Here is a 27,510-nt window from a genome sequence, read left to right on the forward strand (position 1 = left end):
AAGACCCACCTGGACATGTTCCTATGTGACCTGATCTAGGTTGACCTGCTTGAGCAAAGGGGTTGGACTAGATGATCTCTAAAGGTCCCTTCCAACCCTACCATTCTATGATTCTATTATGATGGTGAAGACTATGGCAGTCATTCTCTCTGATTTCTTATGCCTGCTGTGGTGGCAACATAAACCACACTGCACCTCTCATCCTTTCATTTGCTTTTGGCAAGTTCTGGAGCTGAAGCAATGAATTTACTCCAGCAACAAAGCTTATCCACGGCAACACAGGCTGTTGTAGAGAGATTGGCTCCATTTCCCGCCCCCTTCCAACACTCCCATCAGGCTGAGAACACTTCTGGGCAGCTACCACTGAAGTTTCTTCCAAACATGAGTTTAATTTGCATTGTACATGACATAAACCCCCAACTTGAGCTGACCTGCTAGCATACAGCTAATTGTAGCTGAATAAGCAAAACAACCTTTTGCTTTCTACCTCTTGGGTCAATGACATTAATTTCCTTGGACTGCAATGGCTGCAGATCTTTACACGCAGAAAAGGGAGAATTAAAAGTGTGCAAGCTGTTCGGGGAGATGCTTTGTGTCACGGGAAGTGGAGATTCAGGGCTGCTTTCCCTTTTCAGGTTTGCGTGATTGGCCAGTCCTGAGCTAAGACCCTGGTTCCTAACTGTCCACAGCTATTTGCATTTCCTCAAGACACGTTATCCAGGAGGGACAGAGATGAATAATTAAGTCAGAGGGATGCACTAGGACTTGTGAAGGTGACACTTGGAATATCAGCAGAAGGAGAAAGTGCTGCAACTGTCTTTTGTGTTCAGAAGTCTGCTCCTTTTAGCATCAAGTTCTTGGTCCATTTGCTGTTGTCACAATCATTAACATCATTAGCAGCTTCTGTGCTCTGAGGATGCAGATGGCACTTAGTGACCTGAAACAGATTCTAGACCATGAACTGCCCCATCCAGAAACACAAGGTACCCAAGACATAATCCTGTCCTAACCCTCCAGTGTGACTGGACTCCACAAGAGTCACGTCTTCCCAGACAAGAGGCTGTAGGTCAAGTGAGCACTCAAGGCAGCAACATCTGAAAGACCCTCCTGCAGAAGCACCCTTCAACTCCAGAGCTTTCTGTTCTCCGGATGGAAACAACAGACCTGATAGCAGAGTCAGAGAGATCTCTTCAGATATGCCAAATAGTCTCCTAGTGCCTGCAGCAGGTGTTACATACCTGTAAGCACGAGACACCCTCCACTAACTGTCACGACAAAAGTCTTCAAAGGATGTTAGTGTTAGAACGGCAACAAAGCAGCCCTTAATCATGATAGCAACTATTAGTTTGGGCCAGGGAAACAAAACTGGTGGTGCTCTTCAGATGCAGTCTGTCTCTGAACTTAGAAAATGTCAATTCATTTATGAACATGGAGCTTTTACCCCTCTCCTGACATCTGGCCCGTCCTGTCCTCATTTCAATTTGTTGGCTCACTTTCTTATGTGAAATTGAGCAGAGCAGATCACCCTGGGAAGCTATTGGTCAGACAAAGAGAATGAAAATTGCCTTCAGTTTTCCAGGACAGTGTCTGAACTTGGCCTCAACAGCCAGCCTTGTCCTGGAGAACTCACGGGAGCTGTAATACACACAGTTACGAGGCAGATGTTATTTTGCACAGTACTGGGAGACTGGCTTCAATTAAAGATGGCTATCCCATAAAATCTGTAGCCTTTATGACATTTTGACATTACAGAGGGGAAGCCAGAACACTCACTTATGATTAGGAGACAGACTTCATGCACATTCCTCCCACGTTCACATGCTCTCATCTAGGGCAACTAGTCCTGTCAGTTCATCTGAGTTACCCTTATGTCAGCGGACACATAGGGAATATCCATTCCACAGATTGCCTGTCTTACTCTGCCTTTCCTTTTCACAACACTCAAGGAACCATAGATAGTCACAATGTGGGATGGTTCAACACTGAAAGGCAGTGGCATTTGATGTCTTTTTCCTTTTAATCCACTGCAACAGTCATCTTGCTAACACCAGCCCTTACGACCCCTGAAACTGAGCATCCCTTCTGCAGCCCTGGGGTTCAGACTAGAGGTCTTGACTCTTCACACAGAGCTGATGATTGCTGTGATGGAGGGATGCAAAGAAAGGCAGCTGCTCATGCTGTGAGATAGCTGGAAGCTACAGAGCTAAAAATAACAACAGCTCCTTGAGAAATAATGCCAAGAAGTCTTTCCATAGCTTGGGAACATAGGCCTAGACGTGGTTTGGTTTTGAGAATGATTTTAGTACATGCCTCCTCGTTCTCAGGACTTCCAGCCTGCTCTGATCACTAACTGCATTTCTCTGCTGCCTGCTTACACTGTGCAGGATTACAGGGTGAACATCTTCCTGCGACAGCAGTGGAACGACCCACGGCTGGCGTACAATGAATACCCTGATGACTCTCTGGACCTGGACCCCTCTATGCTGGACTCCATCTGGAAGCCTGACTTGTTCTTTGCTAATGAAAAAGGGGCCCATTTCCACGAGATTACCACAGACAACAAGCTTCTGAGAATCTCCAGAAACGGCAATGTCCTCTACAGCATCAGGTAAGGTGGCTTAATTGGGAGAGCTCTACCAAGTTGGGGGAGGGCAGAGCTAAATGCCCACTGATCAAGCCTAAAATGAGAAGCCAGGGTACTATGTGAAAACTAGTAGAAGCCCATGAAAACTATGTTTTGAAAGTCAAAGCACTTTCTGACAAAAAAATCAGGTAAAGTGCTAAGCAGAGTTCCATGGCTTTGTCTCAGTCTAACTCTTCCCATTTATCCTTCTGCCACTAGATCTGAGAATCCATCAGTGAAGCAGAACTAACCACACTGAATTTCCCAAAGGAAAATCAGTTCAATCCCCCACCTTCACTTGACTTCCAACCCCATGCACTCTTTATTTTAAGCCAAGGAAATTAAGATCAAACTTCATGAGCTTAAAGAGGGAAAGTTTATCTTGAAGACTTTTTCACCTTATGTATAATGTAAATGTGCCTAAGGTATGCACACCTCATCTCACACTCCAAGTGGCAGCCACAGGGAAGAAAAAGCAGCATGGAGCTGTAAAATGGGAAAAATAGACAGCTTAATGCTGTCACATAGACAGCCACCATCAAACACTGAGGTAGTTTCAGCCCAAAGACCATCTCATTGATGGCTGAAGCAGGCAGGTAATAAAACTGCCACCATCAACTTGGCCATGAGCATGGCATGGAACACCGTTCCTGGTGGGTTTGCAGGTGCACAGAGGGGGAATACTGGGTCACCTCAGCCCTGGGGTTGCTCTGCAAAACAAAGCAATGCCTCAGCAGGGAACATGGAGCAACTCGGCTGAACTGATCACCATTTTAAGGGCAAAAACTTGAATAGACTTCAGTTCTTGTTTAAAAAAAGACTCCCCTATTTCCTCCATCTCCAAATGAAAGCATAGGTTTCTTTTAATGTACAATTTCCCAAGCCAAAAAGAGCAGGACATTTGTGATGGAATGGCAAAGAGTTTCCAAAAGGAGTAATAATAGTCCTTCCCCTATTACGAAAAGTTTCTGTCTAAAGTGCTGTGCCATTTTCTAGATGACTCTTTGCTACTACCTTTTACAATTGTCAAACTGTAATCAAGGCACTTACAAGAAGGCAGACTTTGTCCCATGGACCCAAGACTCAGCGTACCCAGCAGCGAGTTCACCCAAAATTGCCCTTGAGCATTTCACTCTCGGATCCTTTCTCAGCACACATTTGTCCAGAATGTGCTCAGCATCTCATGACCTAGTCGCAGTCAGTCACTCCAGTTTCACATCTGACACGTTTACAGTAAATGCTTCTCAAAGGTCTTGTCTGAAGATTTGATTGAAGGTTTATATCTCTGATTGATCAGAGATGGATTTCCTTGCCAGAGATGTGACAAGAAAAATGAAGCAGGTAAAGACTAGTGGTGACTCTCTTTTAGTAAGGTGTTTGTTTAAATAAAGAAAATACAGCTGCTTTTGTAAAGAGGAAACTGGAACAGGTCAATTCTTTCTACTGTCACATCTTCTGTCCCAATGTGCTTCTAAACTCAAGCATAGAATTTCTTCCAACATAAGGATTGAAGTATCCTTCCCTCCTGCTAAGCTTCTTGTAGGTCTGATGATAGAAAAATTCAATTCTTGTCCCCTAGGAAATTCCACTATTTCTACATGAAAGTAAGGAGTTGAAGAATCTAAACACTTCAGGAAACAGCATTTTCAGCATTATCAAACCAAATAACACAAGTCTAGATATCTGAACCAAATAATTTCATATCAGATTGTTGAACCAAACAAACACTTTGAACATAGATCATACTACAGGGCAGCACAGCAGTACAACACACAAAATGCAGCCTGTATTTAGTGAAAAATAGATCCTGAGAGACAAAAGTAGAGGTCTCGAGAGACACAGCAGGAATTCAGGAAGATACAAAGGTTAATCCTGACTTGTCACAGGGCATTTTCCCTCCAGAAAATTCCACCAAAGCCTTTTTCCCCTACATCAATGTGTGATCTTTATCAAACTCCTTTTTCTTTTTTTTTCTGACACAGAAGTGTCCTGTTCAAAGATCTACAAACAGTCCCAGACTCTACAAAAGCATCTGGGGGGTCCAGTGCATGGGTTTGGGCTTGTTGATAATCCAGACTTTTCTGGACTTAAGGCAAGAAATGAAAACCGAAGCAGCAAACCCCTTGGGGGTGGGAATTCTTTCTTCTGCAAAGTTCAAAAGAACATTGCAATGAAAGACCATCTGAAGCAGAAAGCTCTGATGGGAATTACATCATAGACCCAAATGCTCAGCATTTCTGATGTTTTCCAACACTACATGTGAAAACACAGATGGGGAAGAGGTGGATGATCAGTCATTCCCCTCAGCCCACCAGTGTATCTCAGCCAGGGTACCAGCCTGTTGGCAACCCTCTCATCAGTACCACAAGCTGTTTGGCATTTCCCTGTGCTGTCTTCTCTCCTCAGGATCACGCTGACTCTGGCCTGTCCCATGGACCTGAAGAACTTCCCTATGGATGTACAGACATGCATCATGCAGTTAGAAAGCTGTGAGTCTTGTGTACATTTCCATTTCGGAGAGAAGTCAATGTGTTTTCCCCTTCCCTCTCCACTCCCATCTCCCTCCCCAGCTGCAACCCATTCCTAGTTCAGCCTTCACTGGAGGCTTGCTCAAGAACCCCTTGCTCAGGATTTTTTCATTCAGCACATGTGACCTTTCCTAGGGAGGCCAAACCTTTAAAGATCCCATGAGAGGAGCCCAGGCTTGCTTGTATTTACATTGTCCTTTCACTTGGGAGGAGAAAGGTGAAAGTGTTTTCAATTGCAAATGTGATGTTTTTACTCTATGGGTGAACAGTTGCCCCTTGTACATGCTGCTTATCCCAAAGGAGGGAAAGAAGATGAACAATATAATTCAGAGAAAGAGGTCAAGTTTGAAAAACAGCAAACAGCTTGCAGATAGTTCACTGCACACCACCATAGCTCCAGTGCAGATCATTACCCTTGCTTTTACCATATACATAAGCAGTTCTGCTTTAACCCAAAGCCCATTCATTACAGCATTGCCATGGAAGACCAGGACAAGCCTCTGACTCCAAGCATAGCTCTCTCTCCCTTTCTGGATCAGTATTTAATACGTTTCACATGGTCTCTTTCCTCTCCACAGTTGGCTACACGATGAATGATCTCATATTTGAGTGGCAAGAAAAAGGAGCCGTTCAAGTTGCTGATGGGTTGACATTGCCTCAGTTTATCCTCAAAGAAGAAAAAGATTTGAGATACTGCACGAAGCACTATAACACAGGTCAGTGCTGTTTACCCTTAGCTGACGGGTTCATTAGAGAGGAATTCAGGACTGTGCATTTGCCAGAGTCTCTTGCTATGTCTGTTGGCACTCCAGTGATACAGGTCTTGTCCTACACATCTAGAGACAACATACATATAAGTATACACAGATATGTTGCCAGGAAATATACACATATTTAGCCAATAACAGGTACAAATGTGTGTAACCCTCTTGTCCCCAGTAATATCTGTACCAGCTCCAGAGTGTTTAGTCTGAACCTTCTCTCCCAACATCATCTTTCTCAGATGCAAGGGAGCAGGTGAAATCCCAGTGACAAAGAACATACTGCCAAGAGCTTTCTTTGCCACTTGTAAATTCAGATTTCAAAACTAGATGACAGTTGTTAATTTCCTCCTTCAACAAGACTCTGATTCTAGGCAGTGCAAGGAAAGTGCCCAGACAGCATCTGCAAACAGGAGGCTCACCGTGCCTTATCAGTAATCTTCCATGTATCTCCTGTCCTCCTCAGGCAAGTTCACCTGTATAGAAGCTCGTTTCCACCTAGAGCGTCAGATGGGCTACTACTTGATCCAGATGTACATCCCCAGCCTCCTTATTGTCATTCTGTCCTGGATCTCCTTCTGGATCAATATGGATGCTGCACCTGCTCGTGTTGGCCTGGGGATCACCACAGTGCTCACTATGACCACGCAGAGCTCTGGCTCCCGAGCATCACTGCCCAAGGTAGGGAACACGTGTATCTTTACAGAGGGGCAAAATGTGCACTTTCTGGGGACAGGCCATAAGTAGGTCAACACATAGATCCTCCTGTTCAACACAAGAGGCATTCTGCTGCCATTGCACTATTTGGTTTTAAGGGCAAGCAGAGCAAATTCCAATCCTCTCCTGCAAAATTTTAGCAGAGTTTCTATGACTAGCTGCAAAACTTCCCTAGGATTCAGTACTAACCCCAAGATCCACTCCAGTTCTCAGTGGTCAGGAGCTCTGTACCTTACAACCCCCTGCAACAACCACACATGGATATGCACTTCACAGTCTAGCTTTTTACTCACTTGACCATCATACTTCTGCAACAGTACTGAATTTCCCTGTTATGAAGAGCTTCTGGTATGATCCGATTGGACTACTATTTTCCTTGCATATAAAACATCGCAATCTAGACCTGGATAAATTATAAGTTGTGGAATTATTGCTCCTTCGGAGTCCAGGAGTAGTTTCATTGTCTGATAATACATTCATGTTAAATGAGTTAGATTTTGGTATCCAAAAGCAGATATCAACCATATCAGGGCTTGATCCTTCCAAAGACCTTGGCACTAACATGTAAAATAGCGAGGAAAAAGACATTTGTGTGAAGAAGCCACTCCATCTTGTTTTCTTTCTCTGGCTCCTAGGTGTCTTATGTGAAGGCCATAGACATCTGGATGGCTGTGTGCTTGCTGTTTGTGTTCTCAGCACTTCTAGAGTATGCTGCCGTCAACTTCGTGTCTCGGCAGCACAAAGAGCTGCTCAGGTTCAGAAGGAAGAGGAGGCATCATAAGGTAATACATAAAGCATGAAGGACACAACTGAAATCCATCCCAGTAGAGTATCACTACACAGTCAAACAAACCGAGCCACTAGCTCCCAGGGAAGTCCTCAGTACATGGTCAGATGTCACAGAGGGTCACACATCAAAAAGTAGGGCTACCTCAAGGAATTGTTTCTCTTCTAACAGTCTGCTGACCCCAGGAGTCTAGCAAGCTGTTTTTTGTTAGCTAGCCAAGTGGTCTAAGCCAAAAGATTTGTTCTCAACAGAACAGTTTTCACACAGCATTGTTCTGGTCCAAGTTCTCATCTTCAGAAGGCACAGCAAGGGCTGGGGGGAGGCAGGCAGGATGGTGTGAGGGATGTCTATCAGAGAACAGCATTCCCCAACAAAAGACAGACTACACTAGCCCAGAGGTAAGTGCCACTTCTTTTCTCTCTGTCATCTCTGTGTTCAAAAGCATCTGCTTCTCAGACTGACTGCAAACTCCTCTTGGAAAGAAAGAGCATTATTCTCAGCCTTAGCCTCACTCCATGCTTACTCGCCATGACTGATGTCACATCCAAGCATGCATGTGCATCTCCTGCAGCCTGGACTCCGTCAGATTTTAGGTTGAGGTACCAAAGCAAAAATTTCACCTCACAGGATGAACTAGAAAGAAACATAAAGGTGGCCGTGATCACAAGACCAAAGGCACTTAAAGATTGTCCTTAATTAACTAGTAGAATCAGGTAGGTGGTATCAAATTTTCATCACCGGGCCTGAGAGGGTGCCCTCAATCTAGCATAAAAAACAGTACATTTACCTAAGAAAAGAAAGAAAAAAACCCACAGATTCTTTTCTGATGGGAATCTCAAGAGAGCAAGTAGGTGACCACTGAGGTCTGCCTGAAATATTCCTCATAGGTGTTTTAAAAAGCCTCCGTGACCCAACCCATCCAGAGACTCCCATTCCATTGCATCACTATCCCAGCCATTAAAAGCCTTTCCCAGGGTCTAACCTGCCCCACAGCAGTTCATAGGGTGTGCTTGGAGAACTGCCACTATTCCAGGAGGCACTGAGGGCTAAGGAGCAGGAATTCTCATATTTTTGTAGATTTGTCTCTCTCTGCTTTAGTCGTCCTACCTGCAAAACAGGAAATACTTGTTCACTTGTCCCCAGCCCAGTCATAACCAGGGGTGAAAAGTGTTGGACAAATGCAAGGGAAAAGGAGTAACAGATGAAACCATCAGCATCCATTGATTTTGTCTGGCCAGAGCAAGACCCCGACATCTCAAAATCAACTGAGGCAGTTTTGGTTCAGCCTGTCTAACAGAGCCAAGGCTAAAACAACCCAACAAAGGTGCCTCATAGTGCTGTTATCTCTTCATGTAGATGAGGCACCCTGTCTGTGGATCTGTGCTGTTGTATGTAGATCAGTCTGTTGATTAAACAATGAAAAAAAAAGCCATTAATATACAGATGAGTTAAAAAGATATTTGCCAGAGATGTTCCATTGAACACAAGGCTGCTATTACAATCCCTGCCCAATCTCACAGCAATTTAATTGGAACAAAGCATAAACAAAAACACTTGCAAAAGCAAAATGAATAAGGTTTGCAGACTCATCAGAAAAGGAGGAGCTGAGCTGACTGCAAATATGCAAATGGATTAGTGCAGCTGCCAAAGAACCTAATTGCTCTGTCCTGATGTCCTGACTTGTCTGGGTAGCTCTGCCCAGTTTAGGCGTGACATGCCAGGCTAAAAACTAGTGAGATGTTATGGTGATCCATTCTGATGGAGGCAGTTGGTGAAAGGACCAGTCCATGCCCACATTTATTAGGTCTGCCCAAATGAAACCTTCTAGCCATTGTTCACAGCTCAATGTGCTGGACAATGTGCCATGGTCTGGCATTAATACATGTGAACCCAGACAAATGTGTTTCTTACTGTCCTTCAAGTTAGAAGCAAGGTGCTAGCTTCTTCTCAGCATTAAGAGTCTTTCTTCCTCTCCCAAAAAAATAAAAATCAAATCAGTAACTATCTGTTGGCAGGTTTCAACTGGCTATTTCCATTTCTGAGGCACTTCTTACCTTCTTCCCTCTGGAAGGAGGCTGAGGATTGGATTGGATTGGATTGGATTGGATTGGATTAGATTAACTGGACAGCACTCTCCAAACCTATTACACTGTATTTACTGAGGCACACAGGTCTTGGCATGGGAAGATGGAGGGACTGTGCTGGCTAGGAAGAGATATTGTCCCTTTGCGTTACAAACCAGTGTGTTTGACATGACACCATCACCAGACCTACTTGGAACGTTTTGGTAGACCCAGCCCAAGGAGGCCAGGCCAGTGTGGCTAGTGATGTCCTTGCCTTTCTCCTTTGACAACAGCACCTCGAAAAAGGCTCCATTAGCTGCTCTGCCCTAGGTATGACACTCACACAAAACAAACTAGCCACAGAAAACAGCCAGTGGCCCCTCAGCAATCAAAAGAGGAAGAAATGCTGTAAATTAGGGAATTAAGTGATTTAAACCAAACATGTGTCAGTGCATGTGTGTTTGTGCAACAAGAGAACAGCAGAGGCAGTTCTTTCTAAACCCTCATAATAGAAATGTGATAGGAAGATCTATAAGCTCTGAGCACATCAGAAAGCCAGGCTTTGAAGCCCGTGCATGTGTCATTATCTGCACAAAGGGGTCCAGTTAAGGAAAGGGGGACAAGTTAGGGATGAGAGGAACCTTTGAAAAACTTTCCTGCATCACCCTGTGCCAACAACCAGCAAGCCCAGGAGCCAGCAACATGGCTGGAGGCATCTACCAGACAGCAAGGAGGTCAGAAGTGGCTTTTGCAGCTTGTGCCACTCCAGGTCCCCATCCATCCTCACTGCCAGTGCCTCAGCAACAGTGCAGGTTCTGGCCAGCTTGTGGCTTCTCATCAGAAAATCAACCTTTTAACTGAAATAAACTCTCCAAAGCAGCCAAGAGAAGAGATTCCATGAATGTTGTCTCCCAGCTCACAAAGGGACTTACCATGGAGCCAGGGAATCATTCAGCCCTGAGAACAGCTGAGTCCTAATCTTTCGTGGCTCAGTTGCCTCAATCAGGACACTGCTCCTCCTCACAGAGACATTGTTAGGAGTCAAAGAAGTTTAAGGATTGACAAGTCTTAGGCACCAGAGGCCAGAAATTCACCAAGAGAACAGAGCCAGAGCAAGGAAGAATTATCCAAAGGCCTGCAAATTTGTGTCAGACAGAACTCTGAAACAAACAAGCCTGCTGGTAGGTCATCCAACTCACCAGCTTACCACCCTCCTAGAAAAACAAAAACCAAAGAAGGTTTGAGTTTATTTGGGTTGTTTTGCTTTGCTCTAATGTGCCAGCGTGCTCTCCCTTCTGCTCCTTCACCCCAGAGCCCTAGCACAGTGCCTCCATCCCATGCAGCTACCTGCTTCATACAGGGGCCATCCAGAAAAGACACTCTGCAAAGCAGAGAGGAAGGGGCACATCGGGCAAGTGGGGTATGAGGGAGGGGGCCAGTAGGTCAGTGTTGGGGGGCACATGTCAGCATTGGAGGACAAAGCAGGGACCAGCCCTCACGAAGGTTAAGTAATGCCATTGGTCTAACAGTCAGCCTCAGAGACCTCTAGTGAGAGACTTGGGACTTTGACCTTGCCTCTGCAACTCATTGGTTGTATTCCTTGGGCAAACTTGGTTTTCCCTGTGATTACATCCCCATGCTCGATGGAAGAGCGGTAAATAATCCTGAAAGGCCTCCAACGAGAAACAGCAATAGTATTTGCCTCTAGACTGGAAAAGAAATGGTTTTCATATGCAACAGTTAGAATTAGCAGCAGCAGCTATGTCCTATCATTGACCTACAGAAGGACACTTCTGTTCCTCAACTAAAAGATAAGCTGTGGGGAGGGGCTGTGGAGTTTGAGGGGTCCCGTGGGCAGGTGAGTCTCTTCTCTGTAGTGCATAGTGACAGGGCAAGGAGTAACTGGCACAAGCTGGAACATCAGAAGTTCCACTGGAACATGAGCAGAAACTTTGGTGTGAGGGTGAGGGAGCCCTGGCACAGGCTGCCCAGGGAGGGTGTGGAGTCTCTCTACAGGTTTCCAAACCCACCTGCACACGTTCCTGTGTAACCTGCTGGAGGGGAACCTCCTTTGGCAGATGGTTGGGCTGGATGATCTCTAGAGGTCCCTTCCAGCCCCCAGCATTCTGGGGCTCTGTGGCTCTGTGAGTGAGGGCTGGTTGCACGCTGCCTGCAGAGGTCTTTTCCTGGACGGCTCTCGGCGACTGCGCATCCATGTAACTCTGTAGGAAGTCTCAGTCTGCAGCTTCAACTACGTGAGTTACATGGAGCCCGCTCCTTCTGGGCAAGCTGATACAGCACAGGCAAAGCAAAGAAGGTGCTGACGGGAGTGGGGGGGCATGGGGGGGCAGAGGCAGAAGCAAAACAGGGGATGCAATTGGAAAAACGAAAGCTGTTCCATAAACCCTTCCAGTATGTCAAAGACCCCAAAGGGGTGGAAGTCAGTCCTGTTCTCCACGGGGTGTCTGGATCCCCTGATTTGCATCTGTGCATCACACGGCTGGCACCCTTCTATAAGGCTGATCTCCCAAGAGCAGAGGGTTTTGTCTGAGGTCGGGGCTTGACAGATGTGTCTTCCCCTTGCAGAGCAGGAAGCTGTCAGTGGAGAGCCTTATAGCGAGGGTGCACTGTCTATATCTCATTTTAAGTAGAGTCCCATGCTGAATCTGTTTCAGGAGGACGAAGCTGGTGAAGGCAGGTTCAACTTCACTGCCTATGGGATGGGCCCAGCTTGCCTACAAGCCAAGGACGGCATCTCCGTCAAGGGTGCCAACAACAACAACACAGCCAACCCGGTGCCCCCGCCGTCCCGCTCCCCCGAGGAGATGCGGAAGCTCTTCATCCAGCGAGCCAAGAAGATCGACAAGATCTCCCGCATCGGCTTCCCCATGGCATTCCTCATCTTCAACATTTTCTACTGGATCATCTACAAGATCGTCCGCAGGGAGGATGTGCACAACCAGTGAGGGAAAGGGAGCAGCTGCGAGGGAGCGAGCAATCCTTTATATATGTGCAATAGCAATGCAGCAATGCATGAATTTAAGAATGTGGCAATATCTACTGAAAACAAAAAGGGAGGGGGGAGGGGGGCTGGGAGGGACTTTTAATCATGTGAACTGAGGATAAACGGCACAGGGAGGAGAAGAAAAAATAAGCTCTTGACCTGGGGAGTGCAGGGTGGGGGTTAGTTTTACAGCATAGGAAGGTTTGGATTGCTCCAGCTGCAATCCAAGCAGTGTAATATATTAATATATATTCATGCTTAATTATAATGCAAAAAGAAAACGATCAAAAAAAAAAAGATAGACAAAATAACCCACCTTTTTTTTTTAGCCTATTAACAGCTTAGATCCTCAAGTCACTGGAATGATTCATAACTCCATGTGCAGGAACGACTGCAATTACACTTTATCTGACTTTTGCTCTAGACAGGCCATACCAGTCAAGCACGTGGGGAAAAAAAATAATAGTCTTAAAAAAAGGGAAAAAAAGAAACCCAAGGAAATAATTCTGTGCTTCTCTAGGCTTTGCACTTTGAAAACCGGATAGACGGGGAAACTTAAGAAAGAGGCTGTCGGTTGTTGTTTATTTTATGTATTTGCTTTTTTAGTCACGGGTTTGCCGATCAAACACTTTGTGACTTTTGGATAGAGGAAAGAAAATACATTACCTCTCTCATCCTCATCAGAGAGCATCCAATGGGAAACCCGAGAAGGACGTCAGGGCCTTCATCAGAAATTGCAGGTACCTTCTTCTGTCCTTTTAAACACTCTGGCAGGAGTCGAGTCCCAGGAGTCAGAAACACTCTTCAGAACACTAGAACTGATGAAGGATTTTCCAAACAGCTCTTTAGCACTTTTTTTTGAGGGGGGAGGGGGGTTGCTTTTTTTTTCTCCAAACCCCTCTCTGCCATGTTTGTTTACAACCAGGGGGATGGAGGAGTTGGATGAGTTAAAGCTAAAAATGATATTTAAACTATAGAGAAAACAGGCACATTGATGCCTCGTTGCAACAGGAGCGGGCGAGCGGCAATACTGTCAGTAAAGGGTGGGGGGTGGGGGAAGGTGTGTACAGAGAGAGTGGCTTTTATTTTCAGACATTTCATAGAAGTAATATTAATAGCAAAGCTGGGGCAATGGACCCAAGATTCTATTTTTGTATCTATTTTGGTGCTGCATTTAGCTTTAACATGGATGGGAAGATGGAGCAGGCTGTTTTGCCCCCCTCTGCCCTCCAGCAGAGTCGTGGGGGAGGTTGGCACACTTTGGTGGGGATAGGGAAAGGGGGGGGAGGGAGGTGGGAATGGGTGAGCAAAGGGATTTCGCTTTGGCTAAGTGGTAGCACAGGTTGGCATCAGCATTTGGGGCGGGGGGAGATGCACGAAACGTCTCCAGGGTGTTATTTTGAAGCCTAGCTTGGGGTTGGCATGGGCAAGTCAAGGGCTTGATGCCCCACTTGCTTCTCTGGGACCCTGGGTGTGAGCCAGGCTGTAGCACGCAGGAGTCATGATGGAGTCATGTTTGTTTGCACTTTAGCGAGGCAGGTAAAAGAGAGAATGAAGGAAGAGACAATCAGTCTGCACTGAAGCACTTGGAGTCAGGTCTGGATTAGGCACTAAATGAAGGCAGAAAGACAAGTGGCTTCTACCGTCCTTGCTCTCCCCGCTCTCCTGCTCAGGACCAGAGCATAGCTGACCTGGGCTATGGATCTAATGCTTTGTTTAGGAACAGAGAGGCTCCCAATTGCAGAAGCTGCATCCTGCACAGCAGCTGGAACAACTCACATCAAAGTATCCTCCAGCACTGCCAGGTCCAGTCTAGTCCAGGTCAGCAGCAACCAAGCCTGGGACAGGAGGTGGGAAGCTATGCTTAGCCATGGGTGTCCCAACCAGCACAGTAAGAGGCAGCTACAGGAGAAGGCAAAGGAGCATAGGGACCTCTGAGCTGTCTCAGCACAGTGCTGGGGTCAAGAGGAGAAAGTCTAGAAAAGCACTAGGGCTCTCCTGGGCTGGGCAGAGGGACACCCATCTCTGAGGCTGCCAATTCAGCACCTTTCACCAGCACTACATACACTTTATTTCAAAAAAAAAAAAAAAAAAGGAAAAAAAAGAAAAAGAAAGAAAGAAAGAAAGAAACCAAGGATAAGGAGAACAAGTCCGAGGAAAAAGAAAGAGACAAACACAATGGTCACTGCATGGACGAGGGCAAATGGCAGCATTTCCTAATGTTTTGGCAAAGGCCACGGAGTTTTGAACTCCTTTGCACTGCTGAGACAGGGAAAGGTCACACTGTCTATACCAGTGTGAACCACTACCCTCAGCTCCTTCCCCTTTTCCCTCTATTGGAGCAGCAGAAAACCCGTGGGCCAAGGATTTCTCCTTCCTCTGGCAGGCAGTGCTTTCCCAGGCAGGGAGAGCTCAAGCTGTGGAGAAGAGGTGTTATTTGCCAGTAGGACAACTTTGGGGGCCTTGGCTGGAGCCCAAGGCTGCTGCTGGCTCAGGCTTTGCTCACTGAGTTATCGCACTCTGCCCGTGTGCGCGGCAGCTGCTCGAGCCAACCATGGCCTGCGCAGGGGCTTCCAACAGCACAGCCTTGTCTGGGACAGGAGAGCCAGCCCAGGGAATTCCCCTGCCTGCCTGTATGCAAAGCAGAGGCTCGGCAGCCCCCACACCACTGCTCCTCGCTCACGTAGGGCAACAACCACAAAGCGCTTTGTCATCCGGGCAAAAAAAAGGGTCCTGCCCCAATGCTCAGACCTTACGCTTGGGAGGCAGCTGGGCACGGTGGTCGTGTGTCACACAACTCCTCAGTCTCCCCAGGCTGGCTCACCAGGGCGCAGAGCTTCTTTCCCAACTGGAGTTGGCTGTAGGTTGTTAACAAATCCCGTGTGCCATCCTCTCACCCAACTGATTTTGGATCCCATGGCCCAAGGGCAAGACCTCCTCCTTCACATCCAACATAGGCAAAGACCTCGACACTGAAGAGGAATCCTATGTTCATCCTAGATCTAGGAGATGTAGATAAGCTCATAGTTGCTGCTTCTCTCACCTCTTGGCACTGAGTAATGCAGAGGAAGGCAAATCAGGTGCTAGAAATCATCAGAGGCTGGGAGTTTAGGGACTGAAATAAGAATCACACACTTCCCAGCCTGCCTTTGCATCCAGTTAGACTCTGCCAATCACTAGGCACGTTTGATGCTCATCATAAGCAACGCTATTTTCTCTTCATTAAGCAGCCAGTTTTCATTAGGGCCATTTTCCAGCCCCAGGGCTGCCTGCACCGTGACAGTGAGCAGCGCTTGCCTCCCAGCCTGAAACATGCTAAGGTCTTGGCAAAGGTCTGACCATGCTGGGACAGCTGCACCACAGACATCCTACCAGACAGTTTCACCACTTAAACAAGACCTTAGACTGGCCCAGGAGCCCCTGGCAAGTCTGAGTAGTTTTCAAAACAAAGCATTTCTCCATTGGTAGCAGGCAGTGTTTAGCCTCTGTATTGCAACAGGACTTGCTTTGATAACCTATCTCATCTTCAACATAGGCTGCTCTAATAGTGCCAGCAATTATATTTATTAGTAAGAATGCACAGGATTTGAAATTGCAGGGTGGCTTGCAGGCATATTGATGGAATTTAACTTGGTAATTGTTAGCTCTTGTCAAGAAAAGGATTCGGAAGGAAAGTCTCTGAATCTTTTCCAACCTAACTGAATTTATGGAAACAGACAGCAGTCAGTCTCTCAGTAAAGAGAGAAAATAGGCTCCTAATTCACTTTGACCCTTTGGTAAAATAGAGCTTTATTCCAAACAATACTATTTCCAGCTGTTGCTGGAAATGGATCACTGTATGAGCAGGGATTATTGTTCCTTATATTTAAATGTAACTGTAGGGGGGAAAAAAAGTAGGATAAATTCCCTGGTTTTTTGGTCAGGTAGATAAGTTTTTTCCCTCTCTTTAATTCCTGATTCCAGCAGCTTTCCATCTGCAATCCTGGTACCATGGAAATCTGAGAGAGGTGCTGAAGAGGGCTGAGGACAGATCAGTAAATACAGGGTCTGCTACAGACTGCAAGGCTTGGCCTTGACCCTGGCAAAGCACAAGCTTGCCTTCAAACACAAAGGCAGGGTCACCTGCTTCATTGATCAGGCAGTGCCCTCATTCCAACCTGACCTAGAAGCCTTTGCTGGTCAGTGCCAGGACTTTGTTTCTAAAAGCATCAAACAATTTCAAGTGCTGAGTATTCTCACATTCTGGGAAGAGAAACATTTTATTTGTTTGCTTTCCTCACACTTTTTTGGAAGGTCTTTTTTTTTTCCCTCTGCCTCATCTGAAGATCTTTAATTTTAAGGCCAATCCAAGACATTTCAAATTACACTATTGGCTGTCCTTTATCTCAACTGTAATTTGAAGACTTTGCTTGGTTTCCCAATGCCGGTGGGAAAAAAAGATTAGAAGTATTTACAATATATATATCATTTTTTAAAAGAAAGGAATGTATGACAAGAGCAAAGGCTATTTTAAATGGTGCCATATTTTTTACAGACTTCACAATCATATTTTTGTACTGTATTACCATTCCTTAATAAAATATAATTCCTATTCCTAGGCCAAAGACAGAAAATCTCTTTTAATACCCATTCCTTACTCCAGATCCTTTCTAATGGCAACAGTGGATAACTCAAGTTGGGCCCCTTCTGCTTCAAAACCCAATCCTACCAGCACAGCTGCAGGTCTGAGGTGCCTGCCTGCCAGCTGGACATTGTGCAACTCCTGTCCTGCTGAAGCATCCCATGGAGCTCAGTTCAGTGACATTGATAGGAAGGGCCTGACACTTCTCTGTTCTCAAAAACAGATGTAAAGGAGATGTCATGCTGCTCCTGCTTCAACAGAGTTCCAGCATTTGTGTGGAGACAGTATAGTGTTTAAGCAGAAAATTGAGATACGTGATAGTTCTTCAGGGTGGTAGGGTGAGCACCAAAGCAGAATCTAATATTCATTAATTTTGGCATCTTGAAGTCTTCCTATGCCTTCACCTCCTTATGTCTTTCTTAAGAGTAGTTGCATATCTCTCTTGCTCAAATCTCCACCAGTCTCTTACTTCATTCAAGTATACTGCATATTTCTGTGTTCATCCCCCTTCTTCTAGCACCTGAATTTTCATTTCTAGGGGCCTCAGTTCCTCAGCTCTGCAACCTCTGAAAGGCCTGGCCTAGATAGGTGTCTTCAGAAATACAGGGCAAAATATGTGAGTAAACTCCTTCCTCTTAAGCAGATAAGGGTAACTGAGTTACTGGGGAAGAGTTCCTGTAGCAAAGCACAAGCAAGGAGACCTCCCGAGGAACATGAGAGCAGCCAACAAGGTCTATGTTGACTGTGCTGTGTGAAAACAAAGCAGCATGAGTCAGAGAAGGCAGACTCACAGCTATTACCCCCCCCCCCCCACTTCCCCCAGGGCTCTGTGTTTCCATATTTCTCCCAGAAGAAATAAGCTGTTGTGAACCCAGCAATGTGAAAGGAGCTGATGCACGTTTTGCACAAAGCATCTGCTCAGAGCTCCTCTGGGCTCTGCCTGGGGCTAATGAGGAGATGCTGGCACTTGCTTGAGGTGAGTCATTCTCCTCTGAGGGATGAACAGCACTTGGATGATGCCCTCAGGTGATAGACACTGAGGGACACTGAAGTGCGTGGCCTAGACTGGAGATACTGGAATTAACTTGGTAATGGGAAGCATAGGCTGAGCCAGGATTGGAATTCCTACCTTCATCTCCCTTTGCAGAATTTTCATCTGTAGGGTCTGCAGCTTTCCTGGTTCATCTCTACCCTGACTCAGCCTATGTTGTCCCAGCATCATGCTGCCAGCAAAGGACCAAAGCTCCTGGTACTGTCATATGATAAAGGACACAAACCACAGGGCAGTCTACAGAGAAGGATGATTTCAGCAGCTGGCAGAGAAAAATATTGGTTAAATCATTAAACGAGGATCCTGGCACTGACTGGAAGAGGCAGGGAAGGAAAAGGAAAAGCAGTAGGAGAGGTCTCATTGTATGCCACATCACTGTCTTCTCCTGGCATTCAAGGTAGACAGTGCTTGAACAGGTATGATGCAAGAGTCAAAACTGACAGTAGGAATTATGAGACTGTATTAAGCCATCATGATCATCAAGTTTAGCAAAACTAAATTGCAATCCTCATGCACTTTACTGCCATGCTTCCAAGTAGACATTGTAATTGTTTGTGATGTTCCTGCTCCTGCGTCTATCATAAACAGTGTGAAGCCCATGCTGGGGCAGGGCTCTCTGCCAGCAGTACTGGAGGTGGGTTAGCCAGGGTTTGACCAGGCCACGTTGAGGAACAGTGCATGCACCAGGAACACAGTCAGCACACAGGAACATTGCCAGACTGGAGGAAGGCAGGGATGGCTTCATGCTGCCTTAATAATTCCATTAACACTCAAAGCATCACTGCTGGGGCTTGCTGGCTGTGCTTTGTGCTGCCATTGCTCCTACCAACAGTAAGAAGCTAGCTATAAAAAGCACAAGGGAGAGGGACCTCAGCAGCTTCCCAACAGCAGTAACTCTCAGCAAAGAGAGGATACAAAACCCTACTACCTGGTCCCAGCCTGAGGTTCAAAAGTATGTTGGCACTTTCAGTATCTTTTCCTGAGCATAGGATGATACCACCATCAATAAGGCATCAGTCTGGCTTGAAATCAGCTTTTATTTATAGATATGCCACTTGAATTGCACAAGTGGCTTAAGGCAAACAAGGACACTCACTTCACCCACCCAGGGAACTTGGCTGAGCCTGGCTGGAGCACAAGGTACTGTCATGAACTACACGCTCTAGCTTAGAGCTACAAGCATGTTATTGCTAGGGCAGGTGAGTCAAGCTTGGCACAAGCAGAGACAGGTAGAACTGGTGCCACATCTGAGCAACACAGAGCTCAAGTAGCTTTTTCTGCTAAGGCTTTTTGGGAAGCAGGTCCTAGGAGTGTTAGTACTGCAGCAAGCAGAAATCATCCTTCTCAGTGGGTCTATGGGAGGACAGGTCTGCCTTCAGGCACTTGGCAATACTGGGGTTACTTGTCTGACAAAAACATGAGTCAAGCTCTAGGCTGCAGCCCAGCTGAGTCAGATGGCTTGGGTTGAGCACACCACAGAATGTGGGCACTAAACTACAGTCACAGGTTCAAGCCTCAATCAGCCTTGCAATGAAAACACTCTCACAGTCACAATTACAGTGGAGGCCTAATAGCAGCATTGCTTAAATCAGCATCACCCTGCCATAGCCCTGCAGGGATTGACAGACCACAGTTTCAGAACTGGGGCTTGGGCTTCACTCTTTCTTGCTTGACACTAAGCCCGCACACTCTGACCTTTACTAACTAAAACTATGCAATACTGAACAGATTGTGCCCAGGGTGGTGCCTTAACCACCTCTCCTGGATACACACCTACATGTTCTTAGTATTCTCATCACAGTTGCTTTTGATGGGCTAAAGAACCAACACATGAGCCCCTGAGGAGCAGGGCTAGCTCTGGAGCTTGAGATGTGTCATGAATGGGGACAACTCTCTTGTGATCACAGCTTCTAAGCCAGCTGTGCTTCTCTCAGGCTGCAGTACTAGAAGTAGAGGAGTCCTAAATTCACATCCCTACCCAACAGCAGAGTAAGGACAACGATCAGAGATGAGAAAGGAAGAGTAGATTAAGACCCATGCAAGGCACAGGAGTCTAGTACTTGCTCCCCGTGGAAGTAAGTGCAATTACAGTTGCAATCCCAGCCCCTGGGGTTCTCCTAGGTGCTGAGGCTTTAAATACTGCTGCTTGTTCTTTGAGGGGCAGGAAAGACAATTCATGAGGCTTGATATGTCCCATGGAGGAAGAGGTATGGTACAGCACGGGCAGCATCAGCTTCAGTAACAAAGCTCAAGAAACCAGCAAAGAAAGAAAGGAAGTGGAAAAGAGGCTGCTTCTGTAACATAAGGACAGTGTTGGAAATGCACCTCACTGAACAACTGCATGTAAAAGTGAGGGAGGCCAGCACATTCTTCCTAGGCAGTACAATGAACAACGCTGGCAAATCCTTGATCAGATGCATGCCTCCATTTGCCACTTTTTGAGGAAAACACAACTCAAACAAATCAACCTCATGAGGTTATTGTTATAGCCTCTCCTTACTGCTTCAAGTAAGCCTGGCTAGTACTATTGATCACAGCACTAGAGTTCAGCCCTATACAAAGTACTCACCTAGAGGCTGACCCAACAAAATCTAAGCAGGAGGGAGCACCAGCTCCTTTACCCTATGCTTGCCCAGGCTGGAGAAACAACCCAATACGGGCTTCAAAACACTCTGCTTTGCCTACATTAAACTTTTGTCTCCCTCTTCTCAAACCTGCTTATGTTTCTATCCAAAACACTTGCATTCCTCCAATTCCAGGGTTAGATCAGAAGCAGTGAAAATAAACTCAGCATGGACCAAGCTGACAAATCCCTAGGTTAACCTGCTTAAAGTGGAGAACTGTAAAACAGTACCTCCATCCCAGGCTGATGTCTCCTCCATGCTCCTCCAGCACTGAGCAGGTTTACTAAACCTGACAGGGCAGCTGCTGAAAGACATACACATTTGAAAAAAAAAAAACCACCCACATAATTGATGCATGTCTCCTTAAACTGGGTCAAGACAGCAGGTTAATTTGGGGATCTGTGAGCTTTGAGAGTACCTAGAAAGTAGAAGTTAACTTCCCAAAACTTCAGAACAGTGATGTTATGTGGGAATATGAAACAGGTATGTAATCCACTTTCCCCTCGCTGGGAAGAGCAATCTGTTGTGCTTGAACTCTGCCTTTGAGCTCTATCTTGCTGTTCACTGCAACATCAGAGCATCTCACTGACTGGTGAGGTAGGCCAGGAGACACAGGCCAACTCCCGAGGACCTAGACAGGCATTAAGGTAAAGGCCAAGTGACTTAACTGACCATGTGTATGTGGAATTAACTATCCTGAAAAAAATGCATTGCCTGGAGCCTCTGAAGTGTACTGTGAAATGGAATTCATATGCAAAAAGATGTGCTTGTGTGGTTCCTGAGTCTGGCCAGGACATACTGACAGCGTTAATCATGGCCAGAACTCACCTTCTTCCATGGACTTACCCAGCTGCAGGACAGAGATGGCTGTTTCAAAAGAACTGAAATAGAAGGCTACTGTGCTAAAAGCCATTCCCACATGTATCTGAGACACAGTAAAACTTCAGTGAATTACAAGATCTATAGAGGGATGTAAAGATGAAGCAACACACTTCAGACTTCACCCACAAACGGCCTGCCCTGCAGAGGTCACAGTGCATTGTGGTGCAGTTTATCATCCCTGCAGCACTGGCGAACACCATTCTGGAAGCAGCCTTTGAATCCTGAAGATGCACAAGCCTGTCCCAAGCAGCTATTTGTAACCACCCAGCCCAGGTCAAACAACAGCCCTAGGCAGGCCAGCAGCATTGTGGACAAGTGACATTTTATGGACTGTGTCATCTACTGACATTCCACTACAGTGTGCAGCATATCATGCTTGTTATATTAAAACTGAAGAGAGGAGTAATGACAAACTTACACTTGAGTGATATAAAAAAAGCGAGGAGGACCCAGGGATACCTCCCTTCCCATTACAAACGCACACCCATTTACAGTGTTTTGTAAATGAATTTCTCTTAAGGAAAATAAAAGTACTTAAGATATTTCTCTTCAGGATGACTATTGCACATGTGGGTTTACTCAGGAGGGGAGACACACACACACACAGAGCAGGAGTACTTCAATTAAAAACATATAGAATAAAAGGGGGGACAGTTCAGCACTTACAGAGTGTTTGCCTTGTGTCCTTGATAAATATTGTCTCCGTTTCCCCCAAGCTCACAAGTCAAACACCCAAAAATCTGCTATCCATGAAGAACACCTCCCAACCTTCTGGAAAAGAGCCTATGAAGCAGTGGCATTGTTTTGTCCTGTTTTCTGTCTCTCCCATCCATAAATCATTTGTATGAAGAAAATCTTTTGTTTCCAAAGCCTGACTTATTAAAGCTCATTTGTTCCAAAAGACAACAGCAGCTGTTTATACCAGGGATGGCCATGAGGTCTGACACATGAGCTGGGTAAGATGTTGCTGGTCCCCCCCCAGCGCAGCCAATACCAGGCACCCTCCACTCTCGAGTGGAGCTCAGGGTAAAAACATGGGATTTGCCAACACCAATCAAGACTTCAGGCATAGGACAGGCTCTCCCAGAAGGGGAGGATAGACCACTGAGGATTATACCCTCTTGACATACTCATCCAGAGTCCACTGATCAGTGTTCCCTTGTAAATACTAAACCCAGATCTGAAGTACTTTTGCCAATTTCTGTGTGTGCTTGTTAAAAAAAAACCAAACATTTTATCAAGATTGTTCTTAATCAGGAAAGGACTGGCAATAAGATCAGCATTTTCTTTTAATTCTGCAGTCTTATTGAGATCCCAGAAGGAAGCAGAGGCAATAAAACTGCCCCAGTTTAATCAGTATTAAGCACAGGAAAGAGAAGCAGAGGCTGGTAGAATGAAAATCCCTTCCCTTCGACTTCAAATAAGATTCTCTAAAATAAGCATTGAAATAGTTCCTGTTCAGCTGTTTTAGTTTTTTTCCTTTGAGTATGGGTGCTAAAACAGCATCATCTCACAGGAGATAATCAGAAAAGTATCCACTGAACAAGAATTAATCATTGGAGTTAAGGTAAGGAGGTAAAGAAAAGTGGGCAACTCAAGTGCTCCCCAAGTATCTCTACTGTGGTTCATAAACACAAGTACAAAAAACGGTGGAAAAAGGCAGTGCTTCGTTTTCATGCAACTTTCCCCCTGGAGAAGAGAGGAGGGACTGGATAATTACAGGATATGAAGTGTACCCATGCTTGAAACTTTGGATGCAAAATTCTTAAAAAAAAAAAAAAAACAGCTTCATCATGAAGTGCTTGTTACCTCCTCCCCATCCACCTTGAACAGACCTGTCTTTTCTATATTAATTTAGCATCTATATAAAAACATACACACACACAATAGGTATGGCCTTACACTCCATTTAAGGATATTTTGCTACATTGGTCAGACTGCAAAGCAACTGCTTCCTTAAAAGCAGCATTTTTACATCATGACAAAATAAACCTGTACCTTATAGAATTTGCATGACCACACACAAACAGTGGCAGATTATTTTTCTGGCTTGTAAAAAAAAAAACAACAAAGAATTTTAAAATTAAAGTTCTATTCCAGCAGTTTGAAGATGGAATGTAAAGTTTCTGCTGTTACAATGTATATAAAATCTATTTATCATAAATTCACGCTGACTCCAATAAGAAATAAAAGACTTTTCTGAAATTCTGTCCATGGATTTTTAGTGCCAGAGGTTCCAGGCTGCAGCCCACACTGCTGCTGCATCTGTGCTAATGTAACACTTCCTGAAAACCAGGCAAAAGGCCAGTTTGACTGTGAAGGCTTTTATTCTGAAGAACGATCTCTCCCATCTGTGACCTGCTGAGCTCCACCTCACAAAGGAATTCCTGTAGCAGCAGTCAGACTCCTGAACTGCTCCCTGTGGTTTCAGCCTCTTGCAAGGCTAAAGCAGGTATTGAACACAGGCAGCCTGCCTTTCCCAGGCTTCAAGATCAAGTCCAGGCAGCAAGACTAAGTTTATCCCAAGAGGGATATATCATGTCTATAAAACACCTCCTCAGTTGCTCTGGTCTTTCACAAAGCAGGGACAGGTACCCAAACCAAGAGCTCTCTTTGGGTTGTCTTCACAATATCCTGGATGTTGAAGTCACAAAGCAGTACTTTCACATAGAACCAAACTATGCCTTAAACTCTCATGCAAGCTGAAACAGGTTCTGGAAAGGAAGGAGCTTAACTCTTTAAGCCTAGGGTCCACATAAAGAAAAAAGCATTTCATGTACCATTTTGCAAGCTAGGACATGGCATTATTTATAGAGAGCCTTTAAATTCTTTGGCAGGTGAAGTGACCTTGGTGCAGACATCCAAAATGACATTTCAGGATGTTAAAGGACTGTCACTTGCACTGAATCTCAAAGATGGGACACGATAAAGTACTTTTCCTTCCATAGTCAGGTGCTTTATCAAGTTTGAAATATTGTCAGTGGAACAGAAGATCCCACTTGGCAAGTGGCATTTTGTGAGACAAAAGAGAAGGGCAACATCCTGCCCTTCAAATTCTGAAAACACACTATTATTTTAAAACCTGCTGTCTTTAAGGAATTAGGTGGTTTGAAGGCATTTTACTCAATTGTTTCATGTCTCATAATCAGATAAGCTATTAACAAACCCCATTGCCTCACCTTCCACACAACAGGCAAACAAGATTATCAAGATCTTAAGTGAGCAGTTTTTCAAGTTACCAGCCAGAGTAAGAATGATACTGCTGGGAAATGAAATAATCACTGAGATAATTACTTCCTGCTAAAGCATGTACAACTGAGGGAAGCTGCTAGTGTGTCATGTGCTCTTAGCCCCAGGTAGCAGCATGTAAAGAAAGAGAAACCATTTAAAAAAATCCATTTTGTTCAAAAATACATCCCTCCAAGATGTGCAGAACCAGCAGCTGCAGGGATCAACTCCAAATCTTCATATCTCCATCCAGAACCATCCTTTTCACCAAAGAAAGCAGAGTCCCAGGTCTAAAGGGCGTCTCTTCAATGTGGCACTGCTGAGAACATTTCTCATTCAGATTCAAGGCACAGCTCACTTTTAGCACACAGGCTGTTTCCTACTCCAGGAGCAATTCCTCTCTGCATAGCCTTATTTCCAATAGCATGCTCACCACCTCCTCACTTGCATGTATGTAGCTAGTGTTCACTCAGCCACACCAGAATTTCAGCACTGAATAAATTCCATTTTTAAAACAGCTTTAAAGAGGGCCCCATAGAGCAAGTGATCCCTGCCTGAACCCCCAGCTGCAGAATACCTGCAGTCCTGAACACAAACATTCAGTTCAACCTCACAGAGCCCCTGTAAGCCTGCTGTATTCAAGGGTAGTGGAGGAGTTTGTCCCTGTCAAAAGGGGTAACTAAGCCTAATGCAAAGCCCTTAAAATATTAAAAGAGTTGGAAGGGACCCTGAAAGATCATCTAGTCCAAACCCCCCCACCAGAGCAAGACCACCTCGAGTTGGTCACACAGGAACTTTTCCAGGTGGGTTTTGAATGTCTTCAGAGAAGGAGACTGCAACTCATCTGGGCAGCCTGTTCAGAAAATGCAGTAAAAGCAGCATGGTCTCCAGTTCTGGTTCAGATAGTATGAAATACTATTGTGAATGAAATAGCCTTGTGTCTACTTGACAAACTATTAAGGTCAGACAGAAGAGGTTAAATCACACTGGTCATAAACAAACACCCCATGCTCTCAAAAGGGCAGGTCATTAAGGTAGAAGGATCATTAAGCTCATTCCTGACAGGTGGCTTGTGTAGGTGCAAAAGCAGCCCATGACAGGCCTGACCAACTTTTCTCTGCTTCCTACTCCTGGCAGAGCACTGGAACATCAAGCGCACCTCACCTCTTTGTCTTGATTAAAGTGGCACTAGTAGGGAGAAACCTACTAAGTCTTACTCATTTGAGACTTCTCTGTAGCACTTTCTTTCCAGAAAGAGCTACACTGCCTCAGTTATTAGAAGTTAGCCTTCTGGTAGCTACTCTAGCTCACAGCAGCCAGCCAAGGCAAATCAAATTGTGACTTCTTCAGTCATCTTCACCATTAAGACAGGAAAAGCATTCAGACAAGAGATAGAGGTTTTAACGGCACTGCAACACAGAAACCTGTAGGGCTTAGGCTACTGGAAAGTTTAAACAAGAAAGCCAATGTGACAACATTTTACAGCAGATCCTTTCAGTATACTTTGTTATTAGCTAGTCATAGAACTACTAAGATGCAAATGCTAACTCTACATTTTGTTCAAGGTGCTGTCAACATGATTTGCTTTTGAAAAGTATTTCTTTACAAGACATTCCAAGAAAACTTTATGTAAATATTTTATTTTGCCTGTCATCTCAGACAAGAACGTGACTTTCTGGGTCTACATACTGTCAGAACGATTCATAGAAAAACAAGCATACACTTCAAGCTTTCAAATTCTTCACCCACATTCCCCAGCTCTCTCAAACCACACAACAAGCCAGTACTGTCCAACTCCCCACTACAGAAATGGTGCTTCAAGCTTTGGGGGGCTTTTGCAGGAGTTGCTAATGAGCTATAAAAGCTATTAATAGCACTTTGATAAGTCTGAAGTGCAACTTGTTACTGTAGTCTTGGATTTGACATCAAGAACAGCAGAAACCATACAAGTAAGAAAAACAACAAATCACAAACAAGAACAGAGTTCAGTGAAAGACTCCCATTGCATACCTTCAGCTCAGTCATTCTCAAGACAAAAAAAAAGCAGAAAGCTTTTTCTTTGTAAAAAAACAAATACCAGTCACCACCACAAGAGGAAGCAGTAGGTACGATCTCACATGCTGGCTGGGAGAGCAAACTACAGCTACTACTGCCTTTGCTCTCCTCCAATTCACTGTCTTCAGGAACAGACTGTAAGCAAGTCAAGCTGAGAAACATTTCTAAGGAGGGAAGGGACAACAGAAACAGAAACCAAAACTCTACTGATATTTAGTAGAACCAAGCTCAGCAACTAAGTTTGGCAAGTAAAAGGCCAAGAATTAACTGTTCTGGGACAAATACCTCTCTGCCCTTTGGGCAATGACAGCTTTGCACTAGCTTTAAAGCACGTAAAGGTCAAAAGATATACACTGCATATGAACAGCAATCACATTAATAAATCAAGAAAACATAGAAACAAAGAACCTTGACACAGATAAGCAAACTAACTAGGCAGCTCCTTCGTATGACCAATGGCTCTGAAGGTCTACTGCAGACTCAAAACTGCCATTTTCCTCCAGAAATTTTACATCATACATTACAGAAATAACACTGCTTTGTGCAGTACAATCTTACAAGATCTC

The 27,510-nt window shown here is 45.1% G+C and overlaps 1 protein-coding gene across 1 annotated transcript in view; it reads left to right on the plus strand.

The window, feature by feature from the left end:
• The window catches only part of GLRA1 (glycine receptor alpha 1), a 38,154-nt gene extending 25,709 nt beyond the window's left edge, over window positions 1-12,445 (plus strand). Inside the window, exons 4-9 of the mRNA XM_062002480.1 lie at window positions 2,385-2,608; window positions 5,030-5,112; window positions 5,730-5,867; window positions 6,379-6,593; window positions 7,265-7,411; window positions 12,131-12,445. Coding sequence (XP_061858464.1) covers window positions 2,385-2,608; window positions 5,030-5,112; window positions 5,730-5,867; window positions 6,379-6,593; window positions 7,265-7,411; window positions 12,131-12,445 — 1,122 coding nt within the window. The remainder of the gene's footprint in view (window positions 1-2,384; window positions 2,609-5,029; window positions 5,113-5,729; window positions 5,868-6,378; window positions 6,594-7,264; window positions 7,412-12,130) is intronic.
• Window positions 12,446-27,510: the final 15,065 nt, after the last annotated feature.

Source organism: Colius striatus, chromosome 9 (assembly GCF_028858725.1).
Source record: "Colius striatus isolate bColStr4 chromosome 9, bColStr4.1.hap1, whole genome shotgun sequence".
Classification (NCBI taxonomy): Eukaryota; Metazoa; Chordata; class Aves; order Coliiformes; family Coliidae; genus Colius; species Colius striatus.